Source organism: Thermobia domestica, chromosome 8, assembly GCF_964235325.1.
Source record: "Thermobia domestica chromosome 8, izTheDome1.hap1.1, whole genome shotgun sequence".
In the NCBI taxonomy this organism is placed as follows: Eukaryota; Metazoa; Arthropoda; class Insecta; order Zygentoma; family Lepismatidae; genus Thermobia; species Thermobia domestica.
The window spans coordinates 136,909,936-136,923,498 of NC_137461.1; the positions used below are offsets into that span (position 1 = coordinate 136,909,936).

The window sequence follows — 13,563 nt, forward strand, 5'->3', positions numbered from 1 at the left end:
CTTTCAATACATATACATATCTCAAGCTAATTCCAGTCCGACGACAAAAAGAAAAAAATACAATTTTGTTTTTTTTTTCTTTTTTTCCTACACGTAAATCTAAAACCAATACAATCCTTTTCTTTTCAATATGCACCTGCTTCAAAATCCCTCAGATGTCACTTCCAAATGCCAGTTCATTCTCCAGCCTATCAGTAGCGGCACCACCTTCCTACAAAATGCTCCATTTCCGGATGCCATTTCCAGCATCTCCACAAATCTGGTTCAAAATATTCCTAAACCAACCTTCATCTACACAATGCTATCTTCAGTTCCCATCTCGTTACGATGCAGCAAAAACCTATTCCTGTTCCCAGCTACATGGCACCTTCAAAAGTTTTTTTTTTTTTTCAATTCAAAATATTCCAAAAACAATAATTCCAACAACTTCCAACATTCCCAACCCTTCTTTTCAAAATCAACCACAAAATAAACTAAAACAATATAAATTCCTACCATAAACCAACTCATCCTAAAACAAAAGCTACAAATAATTCCAGCAGCGGCCTGACACCCCGACCACATATTTTTTTAGATAATCTTCATCAGGTGTAAACAAACGCTAATCCACTGCTACACCACAAACCACATCTTCCCATCAATGCTTCGCCAAAATTCAACGCACCAACTCTCAGTACATAAAGTTTCTTTTAATTATTAATACAAACGTTATCAATAACCGCTCATTAATTCCGAAAGGGGGATTATCACATAATAAATAAATTATCACTTAGTGCATAAAGTTTTTTATTAACATGGAACAAAATGGCCAATTAAAATAATATTTTTCATTGTAAATAATTCGTACGCGGAAGGTGAGAGAATAGTCAAAGCATCCAAAAATAAAAATAACATGAGGCCAAGGTTGTGTAAACTAAAAAATAACAACAAGCTATACATAACATCTAGTTAACCTCAATATGTACATCTGTAATCTAATCTATTGTTGGCAAAAAAAAAAAAAAAAAAAAAAAAGAAAAAAAAAAGAAAGAAAGAAAAAAGAAAAATTAAAAACAAAAAAACATCTGGTGATGTTCTGGTGGACAAATACACGAATTTTCCAAAACTAAACAAAAAAAACTTTATATTTGTATACATAACAATAACATTTATCAAAAATCTGTAATTTAAACATTTTAAAAATTCAAAAATATAGCGCCAACTAGTTGTGACAAACAAAAACATTTACAAGTATAAAAAAACAAATTTTATAAACCAAAACCATTCTTTTAAATTCATTCTTTCAAAATCAATTATTCATTCGGCTTCCACCATTTCGGATTCACTTCGTTCCGTTCAAAACTTCAACATAAAGTCTCCGAGTAGCTGTCGTCAGGACATTAAATATAAACACACAAAATATATATATATATATATATATATATATATATATATATATATATATATATATATATATATATATATATATATATATATATATATATATATATAACTAATATATAATATAATATAACAAATCAAAATTATCTATTAGCAATTTACATACTTTTGTAGTTATTGTATGCTTCTTTCTTTAATACCGTAATATATTTGTGCATTTAACTTATAGTTATATATAATTATTTCTTTTATTCTAAATATTAATTAATTACATTATGCATTCTTCTTCTTATTTTTATTCAATCTTTTATTTTACTATCTATCACATCTAAATAAAATGTCATAAATCATTTAAATAATAATCTCCATATAACAAACAATACACTCTAACTCTAATCCCACTATACTACTCGTTCCATTATTATAATATACTTTCCCCTTTACAAAAATCAATTTTATATTTATTATTTTTTTATATGTGTTAATATATAAGAAATCCGTAACCACTAGCACAGAAAAATTTATATCAAACCCAGTGGTTATTCCAAAATACCTTACAATTATGGATTCATTCGAACAGTCGAACCTCGATAAGACGAATTTCAAAGGGTAGGGCAAAAATTCGTCTTATCGAGGTATTCTTAATAAAGAGATTCGTTTTATCGAGGTTTGATACTATCGTTATTCGTCTTATAGAGGTTATTCCACCTCTATAAAACGAAGATTTTTGTGGCCAACCTCTATAATACGAATCATCGTTACTGTAACTGAAGTTATTTTTTCAATGTAGGCCTAGATAAAAAAAAATCATACAATAACAATTTTGAAAATACGTAATGTATCCGTGTATTAAATCACTTAAGTATCAAAGCAAACAATAGACATTACTGTATGAAAACCATATAAAATAAAAACAAATCTGAAGTCAAAATATAAATGAAAACCAAACTTATATGGTTTTAGAAACTTGTACGTAACAGATCAATACAGTACCTACAGGATTTTGCAAAAATAAAAAAATGCAATCAAGAAGTCATACAGTAATCTAACTACTGAACATTACCAAGCCTGACTAATCTTAAAATGTCATGAATTTTTGATTGTTTACCTGCATGAATGGTTACCATATCCGAAGCGCAATTTAACTCGATGATGGATTTCACTACACTTTCACTTAAACCATTTTTCTTTACGAAAAAACACTTCAGCACATCAATAGCTTCTCTTGTGTCTTTCGTTGACAGTTCAGGTTGATCACTCTCCGCCCCTGCATCCTCCTGATCATCTTCAGCTGCTTCATCTTCTTCAGAATCCGAGGTCTAGGATATCTTTCATCTATTAGCTCTCCACATACTGCTACATCATCGTCGAAGTCAACAAATTCTTCAAACTCCATTTCTTGGACTCCCAGCTTTTCGCTGACTTTGCTCCAGTTGTGAGCTATGCCTACTTCTGCGCCTTTGGGTGCTGGATTTAGAGATTGATCATCGTCCTCATCTTCGGGGGCCGTCACTCGAAAGCAACATTAAAAAAAAAAAAAAAGTTACAAACAGTTTTCACGCTCACGTTACTCCAGGCCTTAGTTATTATCCACGTCGCATCTAACACATTGATTTTAGTCGGTACGTCATGATCCATATCTGTTAAAAATTGCCGAACAACTTCCTTCCTATAGTTCACTTTGAAATTTTTAATGATTTCCTGGTCAAGTGCCTGGAGCTTTGATGTGGCGTTTGGAGGAAGAAACTGGACTGACAAGTAACATTTTCTAAGTGTAACACTCCGATTTTGATAAAATTTGGCAGGAAGATACTACACATAAAATAAACGAATACGTGTTTTTTATTTTCTGCGGAAAAACGGTTTTAGGGGCAAAAGCCCCCACCCAAAATTTTGAAAATTCACGTCCGAAAGGCAAAAACAAGTGACCCGAAGTGAACGAAATTGTGCACAGATATTGTAGACGTAAAATGAGGGAATACGTGTTTCGTATTTTCTTGAAAAAAAAAAAACGGTTAGGTGGGGCACGGACCCCTCCATGGATGCAGGCTTTTACCCCTAAAACCATTTTTCCGCAGAAAATAAAAAAAAACCTATTCGTTTATTTTTTGCGTATTGTCACTCCTCAAAGTTTTGTTCCAATTCTTCATATCCTTTAAGCACTTCTGACATACTGTTATTAGCACTTTTGATATTTCATGATCAAAGTTTTGGAGGGGTCTGTGGCACACGCAAACTCTTTTTTTTTTTATTTCTTTCTTTAAGGAAAATATGAAACACGTATTCCCTCATTTTGTGTCTACAATATTTGTGGACAATTTCCTCCACTTCGCTCCACTTGTTCTTGCCTTTCGGGTGTCAAATTCCAAAATTTTGGATGGGGGCCTCTGCCCCCTGAAACCGTTTCTCCGCAGAAAATAAAAAACCCGTATTCGTTTATTTTTTGCCTATTGTCATTCCCCAAAGTTTCGTTCCAATTCTTTATGTCCTTTAACCCTCACTTCTGACATACTGTTATTAGCACTTTTGATATTTCGTGATCAAAGTTTTGGAGGGGTCCGTGCCCCCCTAACCGTTTTTTCCAGGAAAATACGAAACACGTATTTCCTCATTTTACGTCTACAATATCTGTGCACAATTTCGTTCACTTCGGGCTACTTGTTTTTGCCTTTCGGGCGTCGTTTCAAAATTTTGATTGGGGGCTTTTGCCCCCTAAAACCGTTTTTCCACAGAAAATAATAAAAAAAACATGCATACGTTTATTTACAAAACACCTGCCAAATTTTATCAAAATCGGAGTGTTACGCTTGGGAAGTGTTACTTGTAAGATATTTCACAGGTTTGGAATGGTTTTGTGCGCACTACAATTGTTAATAGACAGAAGGATTTTTGTTTTCTTTTTAATTTCTGTGTTTACAGTTTTTAGCAATGCACTGAACGAATCACCATTCATCCACGCTTTTGAGTTGGTTATATATAGTCAGTGTGCGAATTGAAAAATTTTCCCAGGGGGGATGAACTTCACCCATATGCGCACCCAGTTTTCCCCCCATATATATATATATATATATATATATATATATATATATATATATATATATATATATATATATATATATATATATATATATATATACTAACAAGTACAAAACAGTTGAGATGTGAGATCTTTCATAAATTTTCACTCAAGTAATATTTAGGTTAGCTACGCAAAGTAGACCTACTTATCTTTATGTCCACTTAAAAATACTCCAGAGGGGGGAAAAGTTATCCCTGCCAGGGATAAAATTTTTCTTCTCCAGGGTGGGAAAGATTTTTGTCAGGGGGGAAAATCCCTGGCATCCCCCCCGCCAATTCGCACCCTGTATATAGTGTCGGTAAACTGTTCACATTTTTGAAACATCTAGGTTTCTTTGACTTGCCAATAACCAAAGGCTTGAGCTTATTGTTTCCAGATGCTTGACACCGAGCAAAACAGTTATTTGATCTTTGCTGTGTTTGCCTCCATTGCAATGGTCCCCTTTAAACGTCATTGTTTTATCTGGTAGGCACTTGAAAAAAGTCCAGTCTTGTCTGCATTATATATGTCATCCGGGTGATACCCCTGAGTAATGAGAGCTTTTTTTCTGTTTTTTTTTTTTCAATCATCGCATACCCTGCTTTTCACTGACGCACTTGCGACACATACATTTTTAAAAACAATACCGTTCCTTTTTTAAAAAAATTCCAGTCAGCCATTACTAGCACGAAAATCGGCTTGTCCCAATTGCTCAGCAAACTGCTGAGCATTTTCTTGCAGAATAGGGCCTCCAATTGACAAATTTTGGTCGCGGCACTGCTTTAACCACTTTAAAGTGGCTTCGTATACATACTGAAATTCACCACTCTTTGCGCGTTTGCGAAACGTAGAAAGTCCGCTTGCTTCATCGTACTTGTCTCTATTTTATGATGGTTGCTAACGTGGTTGGAGGGATGTTAAACTCCTTAGCGATGACGATTTTCTTCGGCGGGTTTTCTTCCATATGCTTCAAAACTTTGTGCTTAAACTCCACTGTTAGCGCCGTTTTTGCCTTTTCCCGCCATCGCCGTACTAACACACGCACAACTATAAAACAAGTAAAAAACGCAATCGGAACGGTACTGGATACTGCACAGGCACGTGCCAAATAATGACTGAGGAAGGAAGAGGGATGGCACAGTGGCGCGAAAACGCAAAAAGCTGGCCAAAAGTTAAAAAAAAAAAAAAAAAAAAAAAGAAAAGAAAAACGAAAGTTAGTAATATAGGAATTTTTTTATGTAGTTGGCTAGAATGATTTTAGAAGGGCCCAAATCCATAAATAAAATAGGGTTTTTACTTTATTCCGACTACCTGAGCCACTCAGCAGACCCTTCAGCAGGTCAAATGCGTAGAGAACAATAGAAGAATTGTGACGCGTCCGTTGAAACGGTTGTAACTTTCGAACGCGTTCATAGTTTTTAAATCTGTAAAGTTTTCCTATATCTTACTGGTAACTAGAATAAGTGTATGAAGTGAAAAATTAATAATAATGATGTAATAATTTATAATTTGAATCGCAAGTCAGGCAAAATTTTCACATTGTTTATATATTTTATTAACTTAAAGCGTTGAAAACATTATGTGCACCCTCGTGCACCACGTTCATATTTTGTAGAATGGTAGTCTGAATATTAATTAATGCTGTCGACAAAAACGTAGCTGCCAAAACGTGCCAATTACGAAGCGTGTTGATGTTAATTATTGTTCATTTAATGTTACAGTGACAAGACGTTGCAGTTATCATAACGGAATCAAATACCAATAATTTGTGTCATTTAAGTAATAATACATTTCTAATAAATAAGAACGTAAGTAACAAGTAATTGTTCATCAAAATATGTGAAAAAATTGAATGTTGTTAAAGATACATTGTGAAAATTACGAAGTATGTTGACATTCTTTTTATTCCGACATTTTTTTTAACTTTAGTTGCAGAATCGTAATCAGCAACCTCAATTACCACTTTATCGCCACTTTTGAGAACATTTCTACGACTTTTTCGACTTTTGCAAATTTTATTCCGCCATTTTGGATCTGCCATTTTGTTTTTTCAACTTTAGTTGCAGAATCGTAATCAGCAACCTCAATAACCCCTTAATACTAAATTTCATTCAATTTGAATATAGTTATCATATTTTGGCCAGCTTTTTGCGTTTTCGCCCCACTGTGGGTGGGTGGGGTGCATTTCGCTGCGATTTCATGTCGAGACACGCGTCTGAGTCACTGTTTGTTTTGAAAGCTAAGTACTATCGAGGACGGGAGTGTGAGAAATTCGTCTTATAGAGGTCGCGTTCGTCTTGTAGAGGTTCTGTGCTAAGAATATTCGTTGTATAGAGGTTAATCAGTCCTAGTGCAAATCACAAAAATATATCGTCTTATGGAGGTTTTTGTCCTAATTACTACATTGTATAGAAGTGATTTTAGCTTGAGTGTTACGAAAGTTTCAAGGGGATTTGAAAAACTCGTCTTATCGAGGTTCGTACTAACGAGGTTCGACTGTATATATACAGTTAATCCTCGACATTCGGCTCGCGATTATCTGGCCTAGTTCCAAAAAGAAAAGGAAGAAAAAGCGTAATAAAATGGGGAAAATGGTAATTTTGAACGATTTACTCAACTTGTAACACCTTCACTAAAACGTGACATCACCAAAGAAATGCATTCATCTATTAAGAACTTTTTCAAAGACAAAAATTTGTAAGTTTTAAACTCTTTTTAGCCTCCTTGTCATGTTTGTGTAATCATTTATCACTGAGCAGTAAATAAACTTTAAAATCATTTATTTTAGAGTTAGGCCAACGTTTTATGTTAATATTTTGTTTATTTTAAAATTGTTTTTGTGTACAATACGATGTACATCATTTTATGTTTCCTGCAGTTGGGTTGTTAGGCATTATAAAATTAATCTTAAAGTGGGAACAATATTTTTATTCGTGGACTTTGTTTTTCTGTAGTAAATTTTCGAAACGCTTAGTACAATGTAATAAACATGTATAAAGAACTGACCTGCGCTAAGAGTCAGAGAATATGAGTAAGAGTGGGTTTTTGTATAAAATGTTTTTTTTTTTAATGGTATAAGTGTTACAGAAAGTGAATACTTATAGAATTCCGACCTGTTCGGCATTTTTGTTATCCGACTATACTTTCACAAAATATAGGCCGGATAGTTCCATAGTTTACTGTACAAACATTTTTTCTCGTCAAATCCAAATAGGAAAGAGCCTTTGTTTGATTTAACATTAAAATCAAATATTATTTCTTTGTGTTTCCTTTCCTCAGGGAGATCACATTTGGATTGAACCTGAATCAGGACGGGAGTTCGATGTGCCAATCGGGGCCAAGGTAATCTCATCGGATGGAAAGAGACTTCAAATTGTAGATGATTACGGAAAGGTAAGATTTCATTTATTTAAGTAAAAGATTTACAAGAAGAAGATTCTTAATATATATATTGACTGTACAGAAATCTTTAATATCTCAAATGTATTTTATTTTGTTACTATTTGAACTTAGCTATTTCTACTATTCAAGATTACAAATATGTCTATTTTTATGCTATGGAAACATAATCATTCTTTACGGGTAAATCTTGGTAATTCTATGTAATGACTTTTCGTCCTCATTTAGTGTTTAACTTTTACAGTCAGGGTAAACTATTTTCAAGGACTGAATCACTTGAATTATATAGATTTTTACACACATTTTGTAAAATTGGAGTTTACCGGGTAATTTTCACTAGACAAAGACCAAATACTAGTTTCTTTCTTATATAAACTACAGTATTACATTTATAATTATATATATTAAATTAACAAACCTTTATTCAGTATGAAATGAATTTCTAGTAGTTCCTTCTAGACAATAGCAGCTAGATGCATCTGAACACACTATGTATTTCACATTATATCTATCTTTATTTTTTTTTTTATTTTTGCCCATTACTCGTTTAATGAAAATAAATTTGTTATTAGCCTATGTATTTGCGTAGAGTAATGATATGTTTGTTATTGGAGGCAAACTAAACTTAAAGTATAAGTACTTAGAATAAGTACTTGGATCTGTTTATTTTATTTTTTTAAAAGGAAAAATGGTTGGTACCAGATGGGCGTGTAAAATCTATGCATGCAACCTCAATACAAGGAGTAGAAGATATGATTTCATTAGGTGATCTGCACGAAGCTGGGATACTACGAAACCTACATGTTCGATATAAAGACAACCTTATTTATGTAAGTCTGTGTGCACCTGTTTAAGTACAATTTTACACTATTTTAAGCCCACTTGTCTTAATACTTAAACTTTTACTTTTTAGTAGACTATCTCTACCTTTTTATATATTTTACAGTTTTACAGGTTTTGTAGGTAGTATTTTATGGTAACAGACAAAATGTATGGATAGCACCTAAATAACACATAGATCACAGCGAATATATACATAGGATGCAGTAACGGATATTTTAACAACGAATATTGGATGACGTACAATACCCAGACAATGAATGAATATATTATTACTTTAAAAATGTTGTTAGAATTGTATTAATTCTCTAAATCTATTTTAGAACAAGGTTAACAAGATACTATTATATTGTATTATTGCTTTTGCTAGGAGTGGTGAATTGTTTTCTTATGTCTTACGTCCTAAAAGAAGGGATTATGTTTGAAATTTTGTCCAATCTTAATATTGAGTTTCCAGAAATATAGAAATGATATAATTCATAATACAAATAATACAAGGCAACGAATGTTATTGCAGATTCAAATAGATTACTTAGTGCATACAATATAATTGAAATAAACTGTTATGTGTAATCAGTCCTTCAGTGTTAGAGTAGACATATTTTAATTTATCATTGAGTCTAAAAATTTATGTTACAAAAAGTTTTGAAAACAATTGTTAGATCATTTCACAACATTTGGTAATTTTATTTAGTACTAGCAAATATTACCCGCTTCGCTGGGTTGAAATGAAAATTTAAATGCACAACTCCGTATCTTATGTGTTTAGTACCCATGAAATATGCTGTTCTCGTTTTTAATGGCATCGATTTAAACATCATCGGAAAGATCATTGATCATCTCGGCGACACCAAAAACCATGGATTCGACACTAATATTGGTCATTTTCGATCATACATACATACATACATATATACATATATATATAATTCCCCCTCCACGTGTTCCGGGCCATGGCATCGGAAGTGTCACCGTTCATCTCAGCGACCCCAAAATATGTGGATTCAGCACTAATATCGGTCATTTTCGATCATTTTTAAATAGCTCTTCCTTCCCCTCCCCCAAGTTGCGAGGTTGAATTTCAATTTAAACGGGATTGAAAGTATTACTGTTCATCTAAGCGGTCCAGAAAACTATAAATTCGACACTGATAGTGGCCATTTTTGATCATTTTTATATATCTCTGTCTCCCAGTCCCCTAAGTGGCGATGCTGATTTTGGATTTAAACCAGATCGGAAATGTAACTGTCCATCTGAATGATCCCGTAAACTATGGATTAGACACTAATATTGGACATTTTCGATTATTATTATATATAGCCCCCCTCCCCCTCCGTGCTGAAACACACGGCATCAGAATTGTCACTGTTAATCTCAACTACTCCTAAAACTATGGATTCGACATTAATATTTGTCATTTTCGATTATTTTTAAAGTTTATCCCCCTCCCCCTACGTTGTACTCTCCCCCTTTCCAACAATCAGGACTGAACTTGGATTGAAACAGCATCAGATGTGTCACTGTTTCTCTCATCGACCTCAAAAACTGTAGATTCAACACTAATATCGGTCATTTTTGATCATTTTTAAATTTATTTCCCCCTCCCCCTTCCCTACGTTGCATCGTCAAAGTGAATAGCCTAAGATAATCCCTGCTTCTAAACTCATGTATGTTGAAAATTTGATTGAGATCGGTCTGGTGGTTCAAGACTGATCCCGTAAATTTCTTAAGAAAATTGTCATTACAAATAGCTATTATCAGGGAAAATTGTCATTACAAATAGCTATTATCAGGGAAAATTGTCATTACAAATAGCTATAACAATTATTCTACTTAGATGAACTTTTTTGTATGTAGTTGTCATTTTTGAACTTACATCAATAATGACCGAAATTTACTAATACTATTATGGTTCCTATATATTCATTTTATAAATCTTTCTGTATTGTGAATGCAATATACATAAATGAACATAAAATGTATGGAAGATATTTAATTTTCAAGTATTTCCGATTTGTGCGTCAATCTTGAAAGCTGTCATTGCATGTTAAATAATTTTTTTAACGTCGAGAATGTTTATTTTTTAGAATTTTTATATCACATTGACCTTAAAACCTGCGAAAATACAACCTATTACAGTAAAAATCATAACACAATGATATGATTATTTCTTGCAACTACTGGTCAGACAAGTGATAAAAATTAAATTTTAACAATTACAAGAATAAATAACATGTACATAAACAGAAAAATCCTAAGCAAATCACATAATAGAGATAACTTTATATACAAATCAAATTTCTTCTTCTAGCAGAAAAAAATCAGATAACAAAGAAAGGTGTTTTAAAGAAGAAAACTCTCCTCTAGTTCTTTACCTGGTGGTATGGTTCCTAATATAGAGGTTACATTACCTCTTTGCACTGCCATACTTATTCTCTGAATTAGGAAGGTGCTTGCTTTATCATCATCAGATAATTGAGTGATGCGTTTACCTACTTCCTTTATAAAGCTGAGGCCTTCTTTGCCCCAGGATCCACTGATTCAATGGCAATGGGCACAAATTGGTACTTCTCTGTTAGGTTACTGTATTTTCTTCTTGTTTCTGTTTCCTTTCGACTGGCAACATTGATCGCTTGGAGTGAGGAGAAAGGAAGGTTGGAAGGGGCGAAAGTATCTGTGCATGTAAAATCCCAAATCAATGATTTGCCTCTCTTCCAAGGTATTTAGTTCATCCCATTTGGTCTTTTACCATCCGTTCTACTACATCCATTTGGCTCCCATATTGCCGGTATACCTGCTGAAATGAGTGCTCTCATTATAACGTCATTGACATTCGAGTGTTGGGGATATCTACCTGTACTTTTTATGCAAGACAGCCCATGCAATCCTTTTCATCCACTGGGTTCTTACATGACTGACATTTATGAGGTTCACATATATTTGCTCCCAACCGTAACGCAACAGCTATTCGAAAACTCTCATTACTGAGATGAAGGCCTAGGGGGACGAAGGTAAAGCTTTAAGCCAAGCTCCTCCTTATATGGATGATGCAGCAATTATTCTAGCCTTGTCTTTAACTTCAGAATCCGTGTGGAAGTATATATACTGTTGGAGAAATGATTCTATTAGACATCGAGAACCATAAAATGATGCTAAGAATTGGGAATAGCCACATCTATGGCTCGTCGGATGCCTAATCCACCAAAACCATTTGGCAGAGAAGCCTGAAGCCATGTGTTATCCTCAAGGAAGCAATTTAGGATAGATATGTTAAATAATTATATGAGCAAAATATTTTAATATTTTTGATCAAGCCTGTAACTAGGAAAGAAATGAATTATATCTTATGTATTTACTTTATATACTCACATTTCGTGATACATATTTACATGAAGTAACTCTTTTAATGAGCTTATAGATTTTTATTCTCTTCTATATTGTACTGATCATTCTAAAAAAAGAAACTGTATTTTTTTAAATTATTCCTAGACATACACCGGTTCCATCTTAGTTGCTGTTAACCCGTACCAAATACTACCAATTTACACAACGGAACAAATTTCTCTATACAAAGATAGGAAAATAGGAGAATTACCACCGCACATATTTGCCATTGGAGATAGCAGCTACACTCACATGAAACGACATGGAACTGATCAGTGTATAGTGATAAGGTAAACTTATTTTGAATAAATCGAGTGCTATATGAATTTTGAACTGCTCAGGATTGTTAACTATATAAATAAAGTAACTTTTATATTATATGCAACATATTTTTCAGTATGTCCATTCAATGTCATAAACACAAAACCTAACTGGAGAATTAAAAACAAAGCAACATTGTTCATTTTACTTACAATTTAGATTTTGAAAGAAGGATTTAGTTGTATTAAAGCAATGGGTATTAAATAATAGCCATAAAAGAAACAGCAATGTTATTACGGAATCAGATTTGAGCAGTTTTGAATCCAGATATATTTCGTGGAGATTTCATATTTTAGAAAACAAGAAGTTAACATAATTTTGTAAACAGACCGTTTGACTATTTATGGCTAATACTTACTGATTCTTGAAACGACTATATCCTGAGTTTTAGCCTAAATTCAATATTTGATGTAAACTTTTTCCTTTATAAGGAATGTACAATAGGGCCATATGGAAGTGAACTTTAAACACTTAAGAAAAATTATTGAGTACGAGAAAAATATTTCTCTTATTATGATACAGTTTACATTTACTTATCCGCTACCATTTATAAACTCTTCAATAAGCAAATTCTAAGAACTTAAAGCTTCTACTCGAACACTTATAAGAGAAGTTATATACTGCATAGAAAAAAATTGAAATTAACCTATAGCTTATGCTTTCTTACTTTCTATGACTTAATCACTCTTGCTTACGAAAAATTTCAGACTTAAATTATTTAACTAGTTCAATTACAAAAAGAGTAATTTAAATCAATGTGTAATTTCGAATATTTTTTTAAAGGTAAAAGAGGCAATTTTAATTCACATAAAGGTACATCTATCTTGTAAACATAAGTTTCTTGTTTCTAAAATCTCGCAATGGTGCAAAACACGTATACATATTTATTGTATTTTTAGTGGTGAAAGTGGAGCAGGTAAAACAGAAAGCACTAAATTGATTCTTCAGTATTTAGCTGCAATTAGTGGAAAACACTCGTGGATCGAGCAACAAATACTCGAAGCTAACCCAATTCTAGAAGGTTGGTATTCTTGTTAATAGACACTTAATCCTTCAGCTAACATATTGATACACAACTCTTATGTGCTAAAAAATAATAAAACCAGCAGTGACTACTAAATATTAATATGACAAATACCACCTTTAATATTTAAAGTGTTACCATATTATCAATATATACT

General features: G+C 32.8%; 1 protein-coding gene across 1 annotated transcript in view; it reads left to right on the forward strand.

Moving 5' to 3' along the window:
* The window catches only part of LOC145693234 (myosin-VIIa-like), a 144,638-nt gene that overhangs the window by 32,102 nt on the left and 98,973 nt on the right, over positions 1 to 13,563 (forward strand). Inside the window, exons 2-5 of the mRNA XM_081769039.1 lie at positions 7,718 to 7,831; positions 8,521 to 8,667; positions 12,167 to 12,351; positions 13,282 to 13,403. Coding sequence (XP_081625165.1) covers positions 7,718 to 7,831; positions 8,521 to 8,667; positions 12,167 to 12,351; positions 13,282 to 13,403 — 568 coding nt within the window. The remainder of the gene's footprint in view (positions 1 to 7,717; positions 7,832 to 8,520; positions 8,668 to 12,166; positions 12,352 to 13,281; positions 13,404 to 13,563) is intronic.